The sequence below is a fragment of the Panulirus ornatus genome, chromosome 2, assembly GCF_036320965.1.
Source record: "Panulirus ornatus isolate Po-2019 chromosome 2, ASM3632096v1, whole genome shotgun sequence".
Lineage (NCBI taxonomy): Eukaryota > Metazoa > Arthropoda > Malacostraca > Decapoda > Palinuridae > Panulirus > Panulirus ornatus.
This window is the reverse complement of record NC_092225.1, coordinates 11,787,878-11,813,584: the sequence shown is the minus strand read 5'-3', so window position 1 is coordinate 11,813,584 and position 25,707 is coordinate 11,787,878. Positions and strand designations below refer to the sequence as shown.

Below are 25,707 nucleotides of genomic sequence, written 5' to 3'. Positions count from 1 at the left end.
ACCAGTTTTCATGTCTTACAGATAGCAATTATGGGTCATAATTGTCTTGTGCTGTTCATCAGTAAACAGCCACCTGAGTAACGTGGGAGATCTCCTGGTGCAAAGTCATTCACGGTTTAGTCTTGGTGCTCCTTGATGAGATGCTAACGAGCGGTTTGTTAGGCTTGTTCTCCTTCCCTTAGTACCGACAGAGGTTTTCATGTGTTGTTTTCTCTTTCAGAATCCTTGATGGTGCTGCTGCTCTACGTATGGTTGTTAATGACTACCACGAACAGTTACTCTTCAATCACAAGTCTTACCTCGTCCAACATTAAGTGCATCGTCTCAACTGCCAGTGTCCCCGTCTATCATGTGCTTATCCTCAACCGCTACGTTCATCAAGCGTGACTAAAATCACCACGAGCAAGTCCCCGACACGTTTCCTCCCTCCTGACGAAGAGGTATTTGTCCGTAACTGCCTCTAATTTCCAACCATCACTTATCCATGACAACTATTCGTCTTTTCTTGCCTACTACATGCCGATCCCTAACCAGCTACCTGTGTGAGTGTGTGTTGCGTACCCCACCCTGTCACATACCTATCCTAGACCATCAGGTTTTTATACAGAAGCTTCACGTTCCTATACCTATCGTCTTGTCTAATTCTCACCACTGTGAGCTTCTCCCCAACAACAGTACATTCATTCTCAACCATTATTTCTGTCCACTAACTAAACATACCTTATTATACATTATGCTAATCCCAACGTCCCGCTCCCATGACAACCACGCTACTATACTGTATACCCTAATACCTTACTACCTAGGGACTCTCCAAAACAGTCTACCTCCATTCCATTAGAGACTAGCAGGTGTTCTGGTAGGGAGTTATTGGTGTGGTAAACAGAAATGGGCACGAAAACACAACAAACACTTTATTGGATAGGATATATAAGATGAGGTAACAGAGGGCAATGGGCTGCTGGAGGTGCAGGATTATGGCGAAGAGGCGGTAAGGTAAGGTGGTTCGAGTAATACGAGGAAAGCTTGGCAGGGGTCCTGTGATGCTGGTAGGAGTCAGATGAAGCAGGAGCACGTGGAGAAGTGCGTGGCTGCAGAGTCTACATGGAGCTTCTGTAGAATGTGGATGTGGCTCGTATCGCGGCTCCTGGCGTGTACGGCGACTGCCGAGATGTGATAGGGAAGCTGAAGGCTCCTGCAGTGTGTGGCGACTGCCTTAAGTGCCTGGGTTGCAGGAGGCTCCTGAAGAGGCTCTAGGATGCAGGAGTGCCGCGGGCGTGGCCGTAGGTCCCTTGTTACAGCTGCTGCTCGTGACGGGCGGAGCCGACGTCCCATGCGATTCCTGCTGAAGGTGGACGTCGGAGATGAGGCATCACAATGAAACCGGCCAGGAAGCTTAGATGTCAGGAGTTGCGATGGGACATCTACCGACGGAGATGCCCTAGGGGCGGCTTAACTCTGGAGTACATCGCCAAGACGTCAGGTAACGGAGAGGTACACTTGTTTAGTGGCGAGTCAATGTCCGCCTTACTTGCTATGGTATTACCCGGGTATTTCAGATGCGATAAGGTCAAGTATGCGAGTAGTAGTAATTCCTAAAGGGACTTAGAGACGAAGTCGAATGCTTCTGGCCTTTCTCCTGGTGGTGGACTTCAGGTCAAGTCTGTAAGAGCGGCGCTTCTTATAGAAAGCAGGTCATCTATAATTACAGCGGCAGCTTTTTATCTGCTAACGGAAACATTGAATGTGGGTGTCGGGTATTAATAATGGAGGGGCAGATGTATAGAATGGTCCACCAATCCCATTCTTCCAAGAATTATTAGGGTCTTGTGAGGTCAGAGGCTGTCACGGTTAATGGCGACGTCATTAAAGCAACATTGGGTCACTAAAAGACTTTCCCCCAACACAATACCCACCTCCTCCCTTTCTCTCTAAATCAAACATGGCTGCCAGTATCGTGTTTTCGCTCTATCACTGCGTGTCCCCACCCACGATGCGTGTCTCCTAGATCTTCAGATATCTATCCTAACTCGGTGTTCATTCCCAACACGTGTCTTCCCATCACAACGTGTATTCCTCCCTAAGACTAGGTCTGTCTTCCACATCTCCACCCGCTGATCACACACACCGAGTTGTCTATCCCACAAACGCCAGTGAAGTGACTTGTCCCGTCCACAAACGTGATTGTTGGCACTGACGCACAACTAACCCCAGACCACGAAATGTTTCATCCACATCCCTAAATAACTATCCTTCCATGAAATCTTTCCCACTCTACCACCAGTCACCGCATGTATGTGCACGACCATAGTTTCTACCCAGAACAAGAATTGTCTATCCCTTATCTCGAGTACCTTTCCTCTAACCTTGGATCACCACATATCTGTCCTCCCACCCCAACCACTGCGCATTTCTCCTCCACCGCCAAGTGTTTAACTACCACCGTCATATGTTTGTCCACACCATAAGCACTTGTCTACTCATCAGTTTCCTTCTCATCGCCGATTTGGAAGGATCGAGAAAATAGAAAAGGAAGCTTCGATAAATCATTCTCGGCTGCCCACAATCTGAAGAACTAACTAAAGTTGTTTTAGTTGTTCCAATGATGTATTCATTGCGACGGCTTAAGGAAACAGGCTTCACAGGTGCATTTACTCAGCAATTCCGTACAGAGGTACTGCTGGATACATGCTCACCCATTGCAGGTGAACACTCCAATATGAAACTTCACGCCACGTTATCCACACCCAACCCCTCGGACAAGTAACTGACCGCAATAAAGCGAGGCAATTCGCATTGACAGCACTCGAGAGTAGCACTAGCTCACGCACAGAGCCAGTCATTCACGCTACAATACGGCTGCACTCGCTCACCCACCTGGGTTCGCACGCACGTACACCCCATACGCCTCCGTTAAGACAGAGGCAGACTTCAGAATTCATGATGTCTGAAGTTTCTCGCTATTCGTCGCGGTGAAAATACCACCGCACCGCCATCCACCATGACATCATCGCTAGTGGCCGCTACGGCGCGAGCGGCGGGCCTGGACGCTCCTCCAGGTGATACAGGTCACAGGATAAGCATGGGTTGCACGAGATACTTGCCGGGGATCAATCCAGACTTGTGCGCGGCGGAGGTAGTGGAGCAGGGCGCTAGTTTTTGTCGGGTGCCGCTGAGTTTGCCTCTGGCGTAGACTTCACGGCGCTCCCTGACACCATCAATATATGGAAACTAAGGAACTTCCTGTTCTTGCATAGCACGAGGCCGCTACCCGCCTTGAGGTCGTCCCGGAGAGATCCAATACCTACGAAAACACCCATGTCCCCCCAGTGACTAGTCGCGTGGTACTGCCCGTCACCACGAGGCGAGGTGCAGCCTGGGTTCGCCCTCGCACTTTGGAGAAATGCCGTGCCTTCGCCTGTCTTCTGAGGTGGTCATCAATGGAGTCGCATTCATCTGTAGCACATTACCACTCTGAAACAAACGAGTCATGATGTGCATGTACCACCGACCTCATGTGGTGGGCTGAAAGAATCTGCGCTGTCGACCTTCCCTCAGTGCGGGACGTAATCCACAACAAACTACGAGCAAAGTCGTCCTCATCCAGGTGTGCCCTTGTTGTAGATCAGCTTCCTCGTTGCTTTGACAACAGTTCAAGCGTGTTCTGTTGGCCCAAGGTTTGTAAAAGGGGGTCACACGGTGCCTGCACCCTACACAGACCTAGGAAACGGGGTAACGTATAACGATGTGAACTGGTGAATCCGTCGCTTCCCATGACAATGGTCACGCCAGTTTCCGCGAACACAGACCGCAGGACACTGACAAGATGAGCTGCCGACGCCGTCCGCGAGCATGACACATGCGACCACACGGACTTGCGACTGACGTACACTAGGAGGGTACGGCCCACCACACGGAAGCAGCCTGAACATATTCAAAACCTTGACTTGAAGGGTCATCGTCCTTCCACAACGGCTTATTCTCCTGCAGAGGGAGAAGCTAACGGCACTGGGAACACGTACGGTAGACTTTCAAAATGCAGTTACCGTTGCTTTGGCACGCCAGAGATTCTAGTCTTAGGGTATAGGGTATAACCAGCCTTGGGCCGTATACAGTTGATTTCATTTATGCCGATATCGCCTGCCAATTAATGTGCACCCCATGCTCACCTTGTGAGCCATAGCACAAAAGGATTACAGTCAAGATCTTTGTCAGACCACAATAGGCAGATATTCATTACATTCATTGTTACAAAACTGGTTTATTACACAAGTCTTTCATACGGTAAGATTGACCGACTAGATGCAAATAGAGGATACAGCGAGAAATTCAGGTATCTTGTTAATGTGTTGTGCAGTGCTATTCCTTGCAAGGTCGAAACATATCCTAAAAGGCCTATCGTTTTCAGTGTAAGACTCTACTTGCTTGTGTTCAACGAGGTCGTCGTCAAGGGCAGCTAGGCTGTCGGGGGGCTCTGTACAGCAGTAAAAGATATTCCATGTCGTGTTGATGCTCAGGTAACCCGCCGACCGCAGATGATCACTTCCCTTAAGGTGGTGTACTCCTCGTCCCGTGTCGCAGCAGCTCAAAAAATATTGTTTGATCCTTGAGAGGTGCTAGACAGCGTTCAGGGCAGACACTACAGCGGCTTGGAGGAGCTCCACGTCCATGGGACAATGCGCCAGGAATGCCGTGAGAAGCGCCCTTCTGCCAGCGAGCTGTGAAGCTGTAGCCGGAGCGCTTCACAACGCAACCACCGCAGGCGAGGGTTCTCTATTTTCGCTGGAGCAACAGTGTTGAGGACCGGAACCAGAGGACGGTGATCAGTTACTAGATTCAAAGTGGATTGGGCCTGCGAGGTTAATATCACACCACCGGACTACCCAGAAAACGGAGGACAGTTGCAACTCTGAGTCACTGCTTACCGAGACTCCGTATTGATGAGGAATCTCGACTATTACTGGACAAGCTTCCAGGTTACACTATGACCACTGTAGAACAAAATCAGCGATTCATACTGGATGCGTCAAATTTGGTAATGAACATGCTTGGGCAGGTGGCATTACCAAACTTCCTTTCACCAACTCGAAGGATGCGTTCTGAGGCTTTAAAAGATCTCCCAGAGGGTTGAGAAGCTTGTGCAATCTCTGGGGGGAATCCATCCAGCTGATTTGCGGACTGTAATCGATTAAAGGGCGGCGATGTTCTGTGGCCTCGGGAAATCAGCGATTGCTTTCGTCGCGAACATTCGCGTTGTAACCGTGGCGCGAGATGGTGTAGCCGCTGCAAGTCAATTCAGATTCTTAGAAACCCAGACTTCTCGGCCGTTAGCGTGATGCCAAACTGGTTACAGCATTGTATGATAGTAATGTAGGCCAGATGGTCTCTGTAGGTACTGTCGTTAAGCCAAGATGTCATCTACCATGACTGTGTGAAGAACGTCTCCCATGGCATGGTTGCTACTTGGGTTGTGCTCTACGCCGTCGTCCACATGGCGTTATGAAGCATGCAAGATTCTGGTTCTCGTTAGTTTCAGTTTGAAAATACATCTTTAAGCCCAAGACGGTGAGCCTTCTTGCTCCCTATCCTATGGAAGTTGCGGCGTCATGAAAAGGATCGCACTGGGCATGTGGGCCTTCAGAGGTAGCGAGTAAGGCGTACAAGGTCGTCTCAACCTTTGGTCAAAAACAGTTTCCTCAGTAATGGGACAAGAGGATAGCACCATGCTGTAGGGCACTCCACCTTCTCGATGATTTCCCTTCCAAGCAAGTCATCCGGTTGTACCTTGATTTCCGCATACCAACAAAGTGATGGTGCGGGAAGACGTTACGGCTTGCTCTGGGCTGCCTTGACCCACCATCGACTCTCGCAGCCTAACAGACCGGATCTGAGCAGGAAAATCGTCTGACAGGATCACAAGCGCATTGGATTCAAACCAGCCAAGTTGGGTTTGATTATAAGATTTAGGCTCATAAGCCAAGCACTGGAGCATCGAAGACAATTCAGCGCTCTTAATACAGTTTAGAATATTCTAAAAAATTCATTTCAACTGAAAATGACCAGCTCCAGTCCTGATAAACCAAGAAGAACGAAAAGTATAGCAGAGAAAACAGCTTACATGTGTTCATCCGAGAGCTCAAGCTTGACCTTTGAAGCATGGTTAAACCTACCAGGGTAGGGAAAATCCCCGCTGCCATAGGTCAAACCACGACTACTCCACACAAACCCCACTACCGCGTTAAGGTCCATGTAGATCGCAGCTATGCAGGGTTCCCTTCACCTCCTCCACAAATGACAACCGTTTTTGAGTCTCCTAGCTCCAGGCATGACGAGGAGGTCGCCAAGCACGAGTATGTCGCAGGAGTGTGTCTAAAGACCCGCAACGAAGAGACCAGTGCTACCTGGGTGCTCCAGGTTAAATACCCAGGACTCTGCTTCATCATACCCTACGACCTTGGGCCCATAGTCGGGCGACAAGTGTCTCTCACAGACTGCAAGGCGGGTGGTGCTGACCACACCCGGCGCTAGACCCGACGAGGTGCCGACACATTGTTGGCATACACACCTACGAGGTGGTTGGTAACAGCCTGGTACTCAAGCTTGGACCTCGCACCTCACTTTAGGAAGTTTCAAGGGCCGCTTCGAAATCATCTCGTAAGGCCCACTCATTTTGTACACACCAATGCAAAATGGCCTCTCCCCACAGCTGAAGTTCTCGTCTTTGTGACGATCCTTTCCACACGTAAAGCTTTACTAGATTCAGTTTTGTTCGTTTTGGGACATAACTTATGACTCAGAGCCTTGAATCACTTCACTATTCATTTTAGAATTATCGAAATCTCGACGTTAATGGCACCTTGTGCCTTTAAATTTCTTTTCGAGCAAGGCTGCTCATGCTTCGTCATCGCTAGACCCTATCATGATCACGTCTCTTAAGCGGTTGTTTAAACACAGGAGATCGTCAGATGTTTCACCCTGTAACTGAACTCTTAAGATGAAAGACCTCCTGTCCACGACATCAGTTACACTAATTCCGTACTACAGGATTAATATCCACTAGTCCAGGAGAGATGTCAAGGATGCAATCTGCTCTGCCGACCGCAGCGAGGGGAATCTTCGTCAGCCTCTCGTATCCCAATTCGGTGGCGCCAGCCTTAGAAAGCTTACATCTGAGGACGACAGATGGTTGTAGCGCTAACGGAGACTTTGCCTGTGGTGGCGCACCGCTGTTCTGGCAGAGGCGTCACAGGTGGTCGCGACACTATCAATTTGGCTCGAGCGCTCTTCCTTCTGATGCAATACCTGCACTCGCTAAGCAAGCTCCATCAAGATCGCTGTCAGCTGTTCCAGGTGCTACATCTCAGTTTCGATAAAGCCCTTCAGTAGACGAGAAACCATGCGTCACAATCGTTGCGTCATGTTACAATGTTTTATGAAGTCTGAAGGCCCTGAAAACAAAGGCTTTGACAAGTACATCTAATTGGGAGGCCTGCACAGTAGTGCTGCACGATACATTCCGAACCATCACAGTAATAAGCCAACATGAGACCGTCACGTCATCCATACCTAACCACTCAAACAAGCACCTAGCGTTCATACCACTACAGAGCACCACTCATACGCACACAGATTCGCTCATCCACACGACACCAGGGCTGCACTCGGTCATCCACTTCGGTTTGCATGCACAAAGACCGCAGTAATCATCCTAGTACCAGAGAAAACCTAAATTCAATCTTCCTCTTGAAGTGGGATATTCGAAACAATCATTTCTATCCATGCAAGGAAGCATTTCAAACTTCAAATGGAAGACATTCATCTGGATGGCTTACTGCACCTGCTATTGGCCTCAATGTATTGAACTCGTTAGTTAACTTCATGTTAGACATCAAAAGCATTATCCTGCATTACGAGAAACTCCTCTGACATCAATGTTTCTAACCTCCGAAAATCCCTACTCGTTACTACCTGAAATGACGAAGTCTCCAAGTATTCCTCATGAATTATATATACAGATGGGTCACTACAATAAACCACTGATGCTCCTGGTAGTGTTGGTGTAGCACAAACTTTTGAGTTTTACCAAGAACAGAGAGTGGGTCAATCACTGGGCAACCACGATCCAGTGTACCATTTTGTCCCATAATCTTGTTTAAAGCTCCAGGTATCTTTCCGAGTGATTCTTTGCACTTACTGACTACACTAAACATACTTCAGCATAACTAATGTATCTGAAGCATGACATGTATATCCAAATTACCCATGATGGATTACAATACATTGTACGTCCCATGCAAATTGCTGAATAATTCATTCAATGATGCCCAACGTTAATATTTTTCTTAATTTGTAAATTGTAATGTAACTCAGTCACTGAAGCCCAGTCCCTGGACCTTTTGTGCGCTGTATATTCTTTTGTCTCACCAGCCCACAGTATGGGTAAAAGTGCACCCTGAATCCGTCGCTCTTGCAGCTGAAATGAAATAAAACTCCTCGTCTCCACCACACAAGTTTCTGCTGTCAAAGTCTGTTCTCCACAGTAGACTAACAGTTCTTAATCACAATGACAGCGTTACTACCTGGCGCTGGTCTCATAATTTGCAGTCCAACACTTTCAACACCGTATCTGCTATTGACTACTGCGCACCTGTCCCCATCTCTTGTCATGGCCAGATTTCATCTTATCGATCGTATTCATCCCTTCCGTCAACCTCTGGTGTGACTGTGTACCTATCCGTCACAGTCATTTCGTCTACCTACCATAAGAGCAGAAAACCGTTTAATACACATCGCTAAACTGAAAGACAATTCACGCACCAGCTCGACCCTGACCCCGAGAAGCAGCCTGATGGCTACTTTGATCACTCATGCGTGAAGACAACACTATTTCGCCAACCTTTTTTTTTCAGTTCAAAACTGGTTTGAAACGAGCCTCACCCACTTCCGGTCTCCCAGCCAGTCATGAACAAGCATACCACATGCATTGCATCATAATACAAAACGAGGTTACAGGTTACATAGTAACAAAACATTTGCGCGCACAGATCATATCCTATCTATAATGACGCTAGGACCAGTTTTTATGAAAGTGCTGGTGTTACCCAGTATCTTTCTAAACTTGGGCTGCAAAAGCCTTTAGAAACTAAAGGCTTTTGCAGCCCAAGGCTGCTGTACTTCCAGTAACAGGTAAAAGTCGACTCCTTTGACGAGACTGAACTCGTTTCACTGGCGGTGCAACCTGTAACAGGCAGTGCACGGTTTGTTGTCAAACGAAGAGGCTAAAACTTGTAGAAATTACACTATAATTCCGTAATTAGTAAATGGGATAAACTTGAGAGAAAAGCGATTCGTGCGATCATACTAATTACTCGCTCTTAGGACATAACAGGATGTAAACAGATAGTAGACAGCACCCCAAATGAGATTGCAGTATATTAGAAATGGACAGTTAAATGCAGCGATTCGCATCTTCTGGTATTGGAAGGGAGACAATACAAATTTAGCTATTTTCTGCTCGAGTGTTAGGGAGTATCCTGTCCCTTGTAGTGACTCACCGCTAATTTAAGCCTGTGAATTTAATTTTCTTAAATTTTAGTGTCTGCTCAACAAAGAAAACTGAGGTAAGGGATCTGGCTGTCTTGTGAAAATCATGTAAAGGTGCTTCGGAAACTTTTATAATATACCTACACGCCAGGCATGAAGTTTGCTCACTGGCTCACTGACCATATATATATAGCCTTACTGTGGTGTAGTGGTTGATAAATACGAATATAATTATAGTGGTCAGAGTTAGGGTAAAATTATTTCGGCATATTTGCATTATGTTTACGTGCTGTGAATTTTAAGTTTTGATATTTGGAAATTGTGGATAACAGTTATTGCTAATTATTGATTTGTTATTTCTAACGATTTCATATATATTTTCTTTCTTTCATACTATTCGCCATTTCCAGCATTAGCGAGGTAGCGTTAAGAACAGAGGACTGGGCCTTTGAGGGAATATCCTCACGTGGCCCCCTTCTCTGTTCCTTCTTTTGGAAAATAAAAAAAAAAATGAGGGGAGGATTTCCAGCCCCCCGCTCCCTTCCCTTTTAGTCGCCTTCTACGACACGCAGGGAATATGTGGGAAGTATTCTTTCTCCCCTATCCCAGGGATAATACATATTCATATATATATATATATATATATATATATATATATATATATATATATATATATATATATATATTATTTTTCTTTTTTTTTATTATACTTTGTCGCTGTCTCCCGCGTTTGCGAGGTAGCGCAAGGAAACAGACGAAAGAAATGGCCCAACCCCCCCCCCATACACATGTATATACATACGTCCACACACGCAAATATACATACCTACACAGCTTTCCATGGTTTACCCCAGACGCTTCACATGCCTTGATTCAATCCACTGACAGCACGTCAACCCCGGTATACCACATCGCTCCAATTCACTCTATTCCTTGCCCTCCTTTCACCCTCCTGCATGTTCAGGCCCCGATCACACAAAATCTTTTTCACTCCATCTTTCCACCTCCAATTTGGTCTCCCTCTTCTCCTCGTTCCCTCCACCTCCGACACATATATCCTCTTGGTCAATCTTTCCTCACTCATTCTCTCCATGTGCCCAAACCACTTCAAAACACCCTCTTCTGCTCTCTCAACCACGCTCTTTTTATTTCCACACATCTCTCTTACCCTTACGTTACTCACTCGATCAATCCACCTCACACCACACATTGTCCTCAAACATCTCATTTCCAGCACATCCATCCTCCTGCGCACAACTCTATCCATAGCCCACGCCTCGCAACCATACAACATTGTTGGAACCACTATTCCTTCAAACATACCCATATATACATTTTTCTTTCATACTATTCGCCTTTTCTCGCGTTAGCGAGGTAGCGTTAAGAACAGAGGACTGAGCCTTTGGGGGAATATATCACTTGGCCCCCTTCTCTGTTCTTTCTTTTGGAAAATTAAAAACGGAGAGGGGCTCCACCCCTCCCCCCCTCTCCTTTCAGTTGGGAATACCCACGCAGGGAATACGTGGGTAGTATTCTCTCCACCTATCCCCAGGAATATATATATATATATATATATATATATATATATATATATATATATATATATATATATATATATATATAAACTTTCTGCATATGCAATTTGTACAAAAACTGTCGTATCTGAATTCGAAAATTTTGGCAGGTTCTTAGCCGAAATTTATTTTCAACCCCTCTCGCAGGGCAGACAAACCATGAAGTCGAACGAACCACCTCAAGGAGAATTTTTGAAGGATCAATGCATCCTTTCTTTGGGTAGCAGGATGCTACAGCAAAGAGAAAATAATGTCCTCTAAATCAGGTTTAGGAAAGTCTTTCCGGAACGAAAAAGTAAACCAGTAGACATCGAAATGTAGTCGATTATATTTGTATGAAGTGCCCCCACCCTTGGCATTCGAGAGAAATGATTAAATTCATAACACTATGTTCATAAAAATAACATTGAAATACAGCAAAGTAATCTTCCTTATTCTATTTTACGTATCAATAACATGCCATTATCAGAATAAGGAAAATAATAACAGTACACACGGTCAGTGTCGTACGCCAGCCAACCCACTGAGTGCGGATTGTTAAGATACTCTTGGTGGAGGTGGTGCATTTGACCAACTCATCGCATCAGCCAGTTAAGGAAATGAATTAATGTATAAACCTTAAGTGAATTAATGTATAAACCTTATGTACTCGGGATTAGAAGGTTGTATATAAAGTATCATCGTGGAGGGACGCCACCTCAGTTCTGTTGCTACAACCATTCAGTGTCTCGGGCAGTATAAGCGATTCTGCTTTTGCCTCCACAGTGAAAGGGTCGGACAGTTATGAACTGTTGCACCTTTAGAGCTGCGAGAGTTTGCTTGTATGGAATACCTCACGTTACTGCGACTTCGGGAGACCAATTTCACTGACATCTTTCGCTATTTGCATCCCTGAAAAATAAGTTACATCCACGGGATAAGCGGGTGTGTGTATCGAGACTGTTCAGCTATTAAACCTACAGTGCATACGTAGCGACAGTGCTTCTGTTTGATCCACATGACCTGTGTACCCAGGATAATCAGTGTCATGCCACTGCCATTCTAACCTAGCAGGTAGAATCATCTTATGAAGAGTCATTATTTTGATAGTTATGGCTTTAACATTGTTGACCCAGCCTCTGCCTGCTTGCATAAACTACCATACATTTCATTTCAAAGAAAAAAGCCAAATGCGATTAAATGGAATTAGTGGAATTCATATCAACGTCAAGATGAGTACCCACCAAAGCTAGGATCAGATGGCCAGGGACGTTTTAGGCCGACTTAAGCCCGATAAGAGGTTATAAACAAGCAAATGTCAAACATCCCAACTCAACAGTAGCAGATGTGATAACCTCACACACAAAAAAAAAAAATTGACTGCGACAGTAGCAAATGTATGCATAACCCAAACCAGAAACTGCAGCAAATACTAACCCGGACCGAGCTGAGGTGAAGCAGGTGTCTGGCAGAGGTTTTAGATCAGAGACGTTGAAACCTATGTCGCCTTTATGGTCAGCTCAGTAGATGGACTTTAGCCATGATAAAAACAAGGATTGTGTTGATTCAAAGTTACGAAAAAACAAGGATTGTGTTGATCCAGTTAAGAGTCCATTCATATGGATGAAGTATTATTGATATTTGAAAACGGACAAGGTTTCGACAGATTTTGATGAATTTAAAACTGCCGTCATATAAAGGAAGTGTATGAACGAGATCTGGCTTTTGGTTTACAATGGGTATTAGGCCGAGTTACAGAGATGCAAACGTATTTATCAAAATGACTGAAATCAGATTTAAAATGACCTCAGGTATGAACGAGCTCAAGTGAAAAATGGAAAGGTGTACATGTGTACACCTTCCATAAACACAACACAAAGTAGTACGAGAATAATGGATTTAGTTCATTTATCAGTATTAGAAATATAAGAAAAACTATCAAAGAATCACATGAATATGCATGGGTAGTTCTTAAGCAAAAGAACGATGAGAGCTTTCAGATATGAATTAATGAAACATTCCTCGGAAAATTGTGTAATAAAAGGTTTTTCCATTCATTAAGCCCAATCTAACATACGAAACATGAAATACTGTAAGCACTTAACCACTCGGGACACTAACATCGATATTCTCTCAGCCTCAGCTTAGGATTCTAAACAAGCATTGAAACTACACCCAGACAAACCCCCCCACCCCCGTAAAAGTTTTGCAGGTTTGCACAATTCATGTCAATGAATATCAAAAAATACAAGTTTAAGATCGATGGGACGAGAATTTGGGAAACTCGTATCCTACGTCCGAGGTGAAAATAAATATAACCATTTCTGAACATGCTGGAATACTAGCAACCAAGAAATGCGGCACTTAGGATATCAGGTTGTACAAACAAAATTCAATGTCTTGCATTCTAACGCGCGTCCCCTTTTTACATTTCTAGGCGCCCGTTTGTAATTGCATTGCGTATTGAACTGCTATGCAGTTTCTGGCGCTACTCCTGATTGTGAAATCTATTAATTTCACATTGTATATGATCAGATAACCACTGTAGAGGAATATAAAGTTAAAAAACTTGTACTTTTATCTTTTATAGAATTGTACTTCAGGGAACCATTTGCCACGCGTTTCGACCTTGGGAAATGAAATGGCACGTAACGAAATTCTATGAATGAAATCCTGTTCATATGAAATATCTTCCTGTATTAAGTCACTTGTACCTTTGAAATATATTTGAGCGATTTCGAGATTATCTTGCCATTACAAATTTCTATTTGTTATACTTCCATTTGGAGTCACTGCTAGGATTCGAAACTCGTGGCATAATTCGAAAACATCAATTTATACCAGCCAGAGAGAATATAATGGATGAATCAAATCTATTACACATTTAACATAATTGGTTAGAAAATTGAAGTTAAAGACGTTTAAATTTGTTCTCCGTTGATGCTACAGCGTGAACATCTGACAATAGGATATCTCATTTCCTGTCATGGTCGTATCACAACATGGACACAAAAGTAAAACTAAGGTCAATCATAACATCCAGATCAAAGCCTGAGCAACATCGACGTGGTGCCACGGCGCCTTGGCGAGTCAAGCGCTTGGTAGACTCTGGTAGCATCCCCAACATTTTCGGGGGGAACGCCCGCCCTACACAATACGTGATCAAGACCGCGAAATAGTAGCTGCAACTGCCAACATCGGAGACCGCCCGGTAGTCCGTTGCACTCCCCAAACCATCCGAAACAGGCTGCTCACCATCGACCTTCCTAAGCACCATCTAGAAGAGAAACTAAAGTTGAACGAGGGGCACACGGGAAAGCGAACTGAATATGCACCGGAATATGAAGACAAGCTATGACAGTTCTTGGAAACCATTTTCTGCAACGAGTCGATGTTCGACACAGACAAGAGACAGTTTCGCAGCAAAGTAATAATACAAGTTAGGCTAGTTCACAACTTCACTTCCAACCTCTCATTCCCCCCCTAGTTAACGCCCATTTTTTTTTTAATTCGTTTATATATTTTTAATGCCCGAATAAGGTATATTCAGTTATATCAGTGTCGGGATGTTCGGCCGAATTCATTCAACAGGTTCACCGATTAGCGACAGGGAAATATGTAGAAAATTTTGGACGAGGTGTTGCTGCCACCAGTGAGAGCAATGTTGCTCCCCGAGGAAACACCACCTGTTGCCAAGACATCAGCCCCGTCCACACATCGCGGGTCACCAGAAATTGGTTCCTGAAATTACGCTTTTGCCACTTATCTAAATCCCAGACCTGACCCAAGAAAAAATCTTAGGCAGCCTTGGTAGATGAAAACTGGTCAAAACTCCAACAGCAACTGTCGTAGCCCGGAGCAACTCACCGATAGTATGATGGTGTAGGAAGACCCAAGAAACCCTGCAGTACGTGCACTGACGAAGGAGCTGGCGTCATCATCCACGCCTCGAAGGTTAAATGACGATATCGACGCTAGGGTTGTTTATACCAGTGAAACCACCAATTGAACTCTCGCTTTCCCGTAAACAATAATAGATCTCTTAAAATAATTTAAAGATCTTGTTCACAAATTTTGCTTTTGATGCATTTTCCCGATTATTTTCAGATGTAATCGGTAACAACGAAATATCGATTTAAACGTTACGCATTTAAAAATGATCTGACTTATGACTAATGAGAGCAGACCTGCCGTGTGTTTAGGTAACACTTGGGGTGAACAGATTGTTGCCTTTGTATGGAAACAAATAGGGACCGACGCATGATTACTGATAGCACGAAAAGTGGTAAGTACAGTCAGACCATACATAAATTACCCCCAAGTACGATGGATTTCAAATTGAAACAGTCTCCAAACGGTTGGTAGGCGTGATTTCGACCTCATTTCTCCTTATCACTGTTTATTGAAATATTTGAATATTTCGAAATACACAAAGTTCAACTCCAAATAAGAAAAATTCTATTACGGCAAGTGAAAGGAATGTGTCGCTAGTGACCCCACATATTCCCATATTGAAAAAAACAGGGCTACCAATGTTACGACTGATGAGAGGACCGGTTCGTTTTACTTTTAAAAGACACCAAAGCGGTAAAGTAAATTATCATTCCATCTTGATAAAATACCATATTTTACTAACAAAGCGAATTATGTAAATATGTAAGTCATATCAGGATAATTTTGTACTGTACCAGACAAAACAATGCAAACACTCACGTACACCGTCGCGAAGGTACGCAGCTGATGAGGTTGTGCAAAGCCTTCGCATCGTAGTCTAATTTTCACATCCGGCCAAACAACTTGAATATGGTGGGTGCACCACAAGAGACTTGGGAAGAGCAAGCAATGTGAAAAGGCAGACAAGAGGCCTGGCGTACCACAAAAATTCCTGGAGCTAACACAACACGTCCGATGTCGTCAGTCGACCAACGCGAAAGGACGAAAGCGAGCTATCCACACCCAAACACCGGAAGGAAATTTCCGATCCATGGCAAATATCTACAGACATAGTTATGGAGAAATTAGATAAATGATTCTTAAGGTACGCGTTTCAATTAATTCAGTGGACAGGGAACTGGCAAAATAGAGGCTCTTAGTCTTTCCCCTTAAGAGAATATAATTGCTTTTGATACTTTGTCCGTTATTCGAGTAACCCGGACTAAGCCCGGGAAATTTGAATACAGATGTTCGTTTGCTCATAAACACTAGCAAATGACTTGGTCACTATATATATATATATATATATATATATATATATATATATATATATATATATATATATATATATATATATATGACAAGTAGTTTGGTGAAAGGAGAGGTGGTGAAATCCTTGTGTAATATGATGTGTGGCTGGAATGGCTGGGACAGCAGCTGAATTTCATCAGCAAGTGACTTGTGTTGCAAATTTGTCAGTCAGGATTTTTGACGTACGTATAGCTCACGGTAAAGTGCCTGAGAATTGGCGAAATGCCTGTCCAGTACCACTGTAAAAAGGCAAGGGTGACAAAAGTGAACGCTCAGTTTACAGAAGAATAAGTTGGTAATAGTGCCTGGCAAGTTGTATGGAAGAATAGTGACTGAGAGCGTGGTGGTATGTACAGAGCATCAGACTGGTAGGGAACAGCGTGATTTCAGAAGTGGTAAAAGATGTGATGACTCAGATGTTTGATCTGAAGAATCCTTGTGATAGTGTTAATAATGATCTCTGGAAAGTGTTACGAACATATGGTGTGGGAGGAAAGCTGTGAGAAGCAGCGAAGAGTTTATATCAAGAGTTTAAGGCGCGAGCGCGAGTAGGAAGGGAGGAGGGCGAGTTGTTTCCACGTGAAACTGGGTCTGCAAAAGGAGGGGATGTGATGTCATCATGTGTGACTAATTTGATTATGGGTAGGATGGGAAGGGAGATGAATACAAGGGTCTTGTGGAAAGGATCAGGTATGCAAACTGTCTGGGGTTGGGAAGCCTAGACGGTGAGTCAATTGTCGTTTGTTGACTTCATCTCGGTATCTCGAGAATATATATATATATATATATATATATATATATATATATATATATATATATATATATTCTCGAGATACCGAGATGAAGTCATTCCCTTGGTTCACCGTTCAGCATCGCCGTGTTACCAGGGCTGTGGCCCACTGTTCCATTCACCAGACCAGGGCGTTGTAAACTATCTCGCCCCTGGAACCAGTTTTCGATCACTTTTTACCTTGCCGTGGATCAAGGATATCCTCTGTAATATCTTTAGTTTCTTTTCCTTTTACCTTTTATTTTTCATCATAAGCTTTTTATATGTTGTTGGTATTTCTGCCTATATTTTTCAGGAAGTCAAGCAAAATATTACTAGTAAACTCGATCTATGGAAGTCTAAGATAGCAAAGTTTCTCTTATCAACCGCCTACCTGGCTATTCCAATATATAGATTAAACAACTCTACTGAATGCAAGTGGTGTGTGTGTGTGCGTGTGTGTGTGTGTGTGTGTGTTGCTGTCTTCTCCCAGTTTTTCTTATATTACTTTGGCCTCTGCCCTCGTGAGTCATCCACATGTTTTATTGCTACCAGGGATGTAAGTTGTCTCTGTGTTTCCTTGCTACTAGGCATTGGATCATGGGTTACGTGTCTGCATGCTGCTTGCTAGTTTCTTTGTGGAATCTAGCCACTCGCGATGGCCTTGGCTGGGGTATGGTTTACTCGTGCCATGTTGATGACTTGCATACACAACTATGGTCACATTTATCCAGGTGGTGTATAAAGTTTGATATTATTTCTTCCAATATCATTATACATAAAGTCTGTCATTGATGGTGTATCAGCCCCTCTAATGTGTTCTGTAGTATGATGATAAAGCGAATTTTACTGTACTTTATCATTTTTCTTACCACAAAAGTCCGCCATTGGTAAATCTTTACCCTTCCTGAGAAGCGAGTCTCACGTTACCTCTTCATTGTGCTTTATTATTTTGGTTTGATAGTTGTTTTGATTCAGCAATATTCTCTGAATGTTTGTGTATCATCAACAAACTTACGTAAGTGTACTTTTTCAGTGTTTTTCTTATTATATACTGTTTAGATCTAACACTCTTCAGTATCTCCTGAATTTCATTAACCCCTTCACTTCTTCTTTTCTGCTTTGCTCCTGTGTTCAAACCCCACCCTCCCCAACAGATTTGCTTGGATCGTATCTCTCTAGAAAGATTGATTTCTACTTTTACAACAGCATCTGGTTTTGTTTCCCTTAATTCTGTCTTTTAAACTCCTGTAGTTCACTCCCATTTACTACCGAGCCATCAGTGTTTCTATACCTTATATTTCAGTTTTGTATTAGCACCACTTTATATGCCTAGCCTCACTCTACTATCTGTGAAACTGATTGCTTTTTAATGTCATTTGATGCCTATCACTTTTTATTCTCCTTTTGGTTATCTTTTTCAGCCCCATTTGGTATCTTCACAGTTGGCAAATTTCTTTTTCCGTGTTAGTAACCCTTTGCTACACATTCCACTTCAAATGTAATATTTTGTGGTCTTCCCCTAATATCTTAACATATTTACCTCATCTCTTTGTTTCTTTATTCTCATGTACTTATATAGTCTTTCCGCAAAAAAAAAGAGAGGATCGTCAAGGATTTACGCCCGTCTACTTCACGCTTTACTTACACTTTCTCAGTTACCCTACTCATCATCTTCGCCCTTGTCGCAATGATTTGTCCACCTCCTTGCCTCTGCTTCTTTTTAAAATTTCCACTATCGTCTTGAAGTGCCTAAAACAACAGCAAAAAACATTGGGGCAAATATCAAAACCTTTGGGGACATTGACGGTAAAATCTCCACCAGAAGCAATAAGGTCCTTGACAAGTGTCCAGCCACGGTCGTCGAGATCCTCAAACCCTCAGTTAAAAGACAAGCCTGACTCGACTCGAAAGGAGGTGACGAAAGATGACACTCCATCACCACCACCAGCAGAGAATCCGCAGTGGGGCTCCAGCCAGACAATGAAACCCCTTCCAAGATGAGATTCCTTCTCACTACACTCGTTACAGACCGAAAAGAGAAGATATGGCATTACCACCATCACTGAGTGCATTGAGTACAATGTGGTGGATTCCACAAACGGAGAGAGAGAGAGCCTCCCATCATCGTCACAATGAAGAATGTTAGTTAGGAATTAGTGTGGGGAAACTTCCTAACCAAAACACTTCAGCCAGTAGTGGACGATGATATACCTCCTTGAATGGAAGTGCCAGAGGATTCATGGACTTATGAACGAATGGTTGTCATTCTGCAGTTTTTCTTTAATGATATTCACAGTGAATGACCATACTTTTATCTCCAATAGTCTTGGTTCCCTGACTTTCATTTGAACCATCTCAGGAACACCTAGAGCTGACCTTGACCTTAAGTGCCTTCCCCACCCCCCTCATTCCTTAACCTATTTCTTGCGTATTCTTCTCATAGTTTTGATTAGGTAATCATGTTCTTTGATTACCCTTCTCGGCTTCTACAACCATTTGCTTCAACTTTCCATTATCTTTACTAGTAACAGTAATTTCCTTACCTTTATGGTTCTGGTTGTTTCAAGCTTCAGATCTTCTATAATTGTTTCCCCTGTCATCCAATTGCCTTCTAGCTGATGTGGTTACACTCGTGTTGCCCGTCTCTTAACCCTGCATATATGTAGTCTTTTCTTCCATATATGCACACACACACACACACACACCTCAGCCTAAGCCAGGTGTGTGTGTGTGTGTGTGTATGTGTGTGTGTGTGTACAGCAGTAAGGACCAGAGGGACATCTGTCCTACATCTGAACGTGAAAGAGAAAAAGAAACGCTTGTACAGTTTAAATTTTTTATTTATAAAACTCTCGAATATTCCTATACAAACTGACTAAAAATACCTTTGTACACACGACTCGTCTTGCCCAGCTGACCAGCGCTACCAAGGCGCTTTCTCATTAATTACACAATAATACAATCAATTTGCTTTATACAAGTGTTGGAGGATCACTGGACCTGCAAAAATAGATGGGGTTTCATAAAAGCATTATATGCACTATTATGCTCTCCCTACCATCCACAGTGCAAACAAATTTATACATTAATCCAAAAAGTCATACAATAATAAATATACGTAAACGATTAAAAACAGCAATTGACATTTAAATACATGAAGAAAGCCGACACAATTTTGAGGCAACAGCGGCAACAGCAGTAAGGGCAGGTATAAGCAGCACCGAGCAGGTAGAACTTGGTGGCCGCGTCCAACCTCCTGCTAGACAAGGCAGCGAGGGAGCAGCGACAAACCTGCGGCCTCTGGCGGAATGCGCATGCGCAGTCAATAAGTAATCGTGGACCAGTGAACGAAAGCCGCCTCACCTCACATTCCAGAGTACTCACACAGGGCAGCAATAATGGTATAGCTGTGCGAGTGAACAAACTAAATTACACAAGCGGAGTTAGTGCGCGGCTGAACCATAGATATGTGTGTAATCACGACAAGCCCGCCAGCACCATTTTCCGGCCAGATATGTCCGCAAGTTCAGCCGCAGTTGCGCCAAAGAACGAGTACCAATGACTGAAATTGGTCAGTCCAGATGTGTCGGCCGTTCCACCTAGAGGCGGACTCCACGCCTACGTCAAGACAACAGACTGACTAATCCTGTATCACAGCTGAAGGGTCTGAATATCAGATGATAAATATACATATGTGACGACCGATTACGAGGCTAGGGACATACCAGCCTCACATTTCTGCTACAATATCAAGCAATTATCAGTTTTAAAACATTCATCTTTTTTTTTTTTTAGTCTTTAACGACTCACTGGTCTAGACTCTAACCTAAAAGAATTCTTTAGAGGCAATGTCGAGTCTGAGTATGTCCCTACTCGGCTTGTCATAAGAAAATGGTGTCACACTTGTTCCATGAGCGTAAGATGCATGCGTGAGCCGTGTTATAGCACCCACTAAGTATGTACCAACAGCTTGTGTTTAGGTCCCGGGTGAGAGGAGAGCAGCGTAGAAACGCAGACGCCCCTCGTCCTTCTGGTCATGAACCCAAACATGTTGATGATGGACTTTGATGAGAATACCGAAACACTGACGTTGCCCCAGCGTGTTTTAAGGGGGAGGGGAGGAGGTGGCGGGGGAGGAGGAGGAACTTGACACAAGACATAGAGAGGAAATGGTTCCAAATATGACATGACACCTGTGTCAGTTGCCACTGGAAGTGTCAAGGAATCTGGCAGTATATCTTTTCTATGAACACCACTCCGGCGGGGTATTATTGCAACACCGACTAACGCGCTCTAAATTTTGCACCAGCGCTGGTGCTACGATTTTCATTCCTACTGACCCTCCTCACACTGGAAGTCCCACAAGGCTACCAGGGAGAACTACCAAGAGTTTAAGTTTTCTCCCGTGAAGCCCTGGTGAACAATTATAAGGCTACCATATTCACGAATGAACTCTAATTAACCTACTCGACTAGCAATGAGAGGTAGGTTCACAGACCTCCGAAGTCTGAGAGAAATCACTAAGGTAAATTTCCCTTCATACATGAAAGCGACCCTCCTGACACCTCCAGTCTGAACACCAACAAGCGACCTCAGGAACAAATCTTACTAGGTATTCGGACCACTTCTTCACCACAGCTCAATGTCTCGAACACACCTGGATACAAACCATCGAAAGCAAATGGGTGCTTTCATGGTAATCTACAAAACATTAGGATGGAGTAAGTACAGGGAAAGGCGGCAATCCATCTCTCCTAAAGACACGCCTACGCCCTCTGTCTTCCTCCCTTCCCCCCCAAACACGTTCCGTCAGGGGCATAATAACATCGACGGCCTCACCAAAGACAAGCGACATGAAGCACCTGGAAACAGAAGTGGATGTGGACTAACTTTACAGCCACTGACTACACATAATAACCGCTTCCACTCCAATGGGGAAAAAAAAATCCAAAAATGCTCATAAATCAGGACGAAAGGTGAGGGGTATATGTATGTATGTATACATATATATACATGTGTATATATATATATATATTTTATATATTTTTTATAAACAAGAAATTTTACATTTCAAACATTTATGAACACAGTGATGCCCACGCAGCCGTCCTCCGGTCTAGCACTTCAGAAGCAGTGTGTCTGTGTACTACACTGTTTATACACGTATTCATCCATAATATTTACACGAATAACACTGGATTATAATGTCACGCACACAAAGTTTGTTCTTCCTCAGGGAGACGATAATAATAAAGCTAAGTAAAAGACTTCTCATGGGCTGCAGCCACAGTCTCTTCCACTTGAAAGTCTTTTCATACATGATGTCCATTGTGAAGGGACGAGCACAGTAACCGAAGGCCACTAAGTTATATGTAGGTGTTGCCACAACGACAACAAAATATCGTAATTTCAAGCACAAAGCACGGCGATGTATTTTTTTCTTTTTGGACTAGCGTTCACTGTAATAAAATACATCTTATGTACAAGGTCATATGTCTTTATCTTTGCGTCAACAACTATTCACAACTCGGAACACCTCGCATCTGTGACCCCGTCAGCCTATACGAGGGGCGAGGTCACAGAAGTGTGGGGGTCAAGGTTGGCGTGGTGATTGTACTGTGGTCGTGGCTTGTGCTTCTTCGAGCATGGCGGTCTAGGAGGGCGTCCATGAAGGGATTGAGAAGGCGCGTACGTGCTGTCGTCAGTGCTGCAGAAAGATCCACCACGCCCCCACCTGGCTTCTCCAGCTGCCCTCAACGCTTCTGCCCAATTGAGGTCCTGAGCGTGAGAGAGAGGGTGGTCGGCCGAGCAACAAGATCCACCTGATGAGCAGCGGGACTCGTCCTCGGACTCTGCATCGCCAAGTGTGGAGGACTCTGGTGAGGTGCGGCCGTTAAGAAGTGGCTGGGAGTACCACTCTACGTCGCTCGCTTCCTCAGGTATGTTGAGGCCAATCGGACATTCCTCAGTCCCTAGTTCGGTCCGATAGCGCGGATCTTCGCCATCCATCCTCGACTGTACGACACGCATGTTATTCATGCGCACCTCGTAGTCCCCGGTGCCTGACATACCATGACCGGCCAGTGGGGAGGGTGGAGCACGAAGGTTTGACCGTGGAGGACGGGGACCCAGCAAGGGGCTGCCGTGTGATCTGTGGGAACCCCCAGAAGAAGAGCCGCCCCCATAAGGAAGCTGCTGGAGTAGTAGTCTGGCAGAGGGAGATTGGCCACGGCTGCCAGTAGAGGCAAGGGTATTATCACTGGACTGATCCCCACCTATGAGCGGTGGTGGGGGAGGAGGGGGAAATTGCAGCACCGGACCCGTTAGAGAACCTGCAAAAAAAAGAAAAAAATCGTCAGTCAATTGCCTGGGCCCATCCAGGACGTGGGGTGTGCAGACCCCCCGAAGATTTCATTAGGTATTCAGTTCTGTTTTATACTACTATCATGAGAGTATCTTTGAATTAGTGATGTATATCATTTCTCTCAAATGCCCAAAGTTATGGTGCTACCAAAGTCTTCCTCACCTTTCTCTGGCTGGGTATTGAAGTTGTGTGAACGATGGCTGCCGCTGTGGTCGCTGGAGGCTGTTTTCGTGCAGGAATCGTCGGAAGCGGTTTTGTTGGGCAGCGGGGACTGACCGGGACTCACTGGAATATTTGGGGGTAACCGGTTACCTCCAGGTCCACGGAATATATCCCTTATCAAAGGTGTGGTGGCGTAAGGCTCAGGAGACATGCACCTAGGCCATCAAGAAGAAAAGTTATAATCAAAAAAGTATAGTACTTTCTTAACTTACATACTATATGAATATCATTCATTCCTAGGCAACATATATAAAAAAAACCTTCCATGTGATAAGTTGCATGACAGCAGCCACCTGTATTTACCTCGGGTCTACGTGGCCACCAAAGGACACAAGCCTCAAGCCGTCTGGGTCTTCGTACACGTCCTCTGGTTGGCGCCCCTCGTAGCCACCCTTGTTGGAGGGTGGGGCAGTCGGTCGGTGATACAGCTGTGTGATGGGCACGCCATGGCTCCCCACGTCTGTGTACATGGTACCCGTCACGCCCACACCCACGCCAGTCTCCCCCCAGCACCCAGGATAGTCAGACCACGGTCCGCTGCCCTCACCTGTGTGTGGGGAAGAGGGGTGCGTTACCAAAACGTTACTTTCTAGATGCATCAATTGCCTACTGATAGGAAGCTGGAGATAACTGAGATACACATGAAACAAGTGTAATCAATATAAGCAATGTACATATCTTACCCTTACTATAGTACTGAGGGCACTTGTTCTGCCGACGCTTGCAGATACAGAAGACTGTTGCAGCCAGCGCAGCGAAGAGCACTGCGGCCGCCACAGAAATGCCCACGATGAGGTAGGTATTATTGTCGAAAGGCGTAGACTCCTTGATATCTGGAGGGTAGGAGGTGGCGCCCGAGGGAATAGTGAGATTCAGAGGGGCGGAAATGGGCCCAGGGCCCCTGGCAGTGACGCCCCTGAGTGTGACCCGGTATGTAGTGCCCAACACTAGCCCAGGGACCAGCGTCCACGTGCTGTTCACCTGTCGTGTTCAGTAGCACGTAACTCTGATTCATGGCATCCGATACCTACATGAAGAGAATACAATAGAGTGACTTGAGAAGGTCGAAGTAAATACGCTAACATCCGCGAGAAAATGCAATATGTCTCCCTCCACACACATTGTCACCATATTCCCTCCACACACACACACTCACACACTTACTATGTACACTACGGAGGGAACCACCACTATAAACATCTTGACCAGAACCTTAAGAATCTTAAATTTACTTATTTTGGAATATCTCATCTTCATTTCACCCTCAACAAACGTAATTTCAGTACATCCTCGACATGCCCTAAATTCATTTCCTTCTTAACAAACGTATCTCCACTTTCGAAAAAACTTATTCTTACTACACAATCATCTCACCAATAGTCTTTAGCCTGACTCTTACAAGTCACCACTAGTCTTTCAACTGATTCCTTTCAGTTAGGTCAAAGGCCGTATTCACAAGACCATCTTATTGCATCCTCAAGGGCATATTCACTAACTCAAAATCAGGATGCTCATTGCTGAGAAGAATGAAACTAAAGAGGGAATCTAATCTTACAATTATTCCGAACATTTCAAGTTCAAGATAAGTTAGTTATAGCTGGACGGCGATGACCGCAATGACCCTGGCAATCGATAGGCCCAAATAAGAACCGACACAATGTTTGTGCTTTCTGCATCTATCTGTTTTGCTGATTCTGGCTTAATGGGCTTTTGCTGTTGTCTTTCAATACCTAGGATGTAATGAATATTAGGCTGTAGTACTTCTGCCCTAACCCATAAGGTTCAAGTCAAAGGCGAACGGTGTTGAGGGTGTAATGACGATGAAGTTTTTCGAAACTGTGTAATGATGATTGACCAGAACCCTATAGGTTAGATCAGAGGTAAGTAGAGTCGAGAATGTAATGAAGATGAGGTTTAGTGAAGATAAGCCAACAGAAAAGATATAATTTAGTGAAGACGAGTAGAAAGATGACCGATGAAGCTAATAATAGCAATAACAGACAGAAACA

At 44.4% G+C, this 25,707-nt stretch overlaps 1 protein-coding gene and 1 long non-coding RNA gene across 4 annotated transcripts in view; both read right to left on the bottom strand.

Moving 5' to 3' along the window:
* The window catches only part of LOC139753436 (uncharacterized), a 41,716-nt gene extending 25,673 nt beyond the window's left edge, over positions 1–16,043 (bottom strand). Inside the window, exon 1 of the long non-coding RNA XR_011713710.1 lies at positions 15,810–16,043. This is a non-coding gene — a long non-coding RNA (uncharacterized lncRNA). The remainder of the gene's footprint in view (positions 1–15,809) is intronic.
* A 3,888-nt stretch (positions 16,044–19,931) lies between these two features.
* LOC139753425 (protein sax-3-like) overlaps positions 19,932–25,707 on the bottom strand; it is a 666,847-nt gene continuing 661,071 nt past the window's right edge. The window contains exons 9-12 of one of the 3 annotated variants that reach the window (XM_071669912.1): positions 24,382–24,725; positions 24,002–24,245; positions 23,639–23,853; positions 19,932–23,444 (exon numbers count right to left, since the gene is read on the bottom strand). In XM_071669912.1, the coding sequence (XP_071526013.1) occupies positions 24,501–24,725 (225 nt within the window). In that variant the 3' untranslated portion in view covers positions 19,932–23,444; positions 23,639–23,853; positions 24,002–24,245; positions 24,382–24,500. Of the gene's footprint in view, positions 23,445–23,638; positions 23,854–24,001; positions 24,246–24,381; positions 24,726–25,707 lie in introns of those variants that run through there. The other 2 variants (XM_071669920.1, XM_071669931.1) reach the window with 2 other exon arrangements.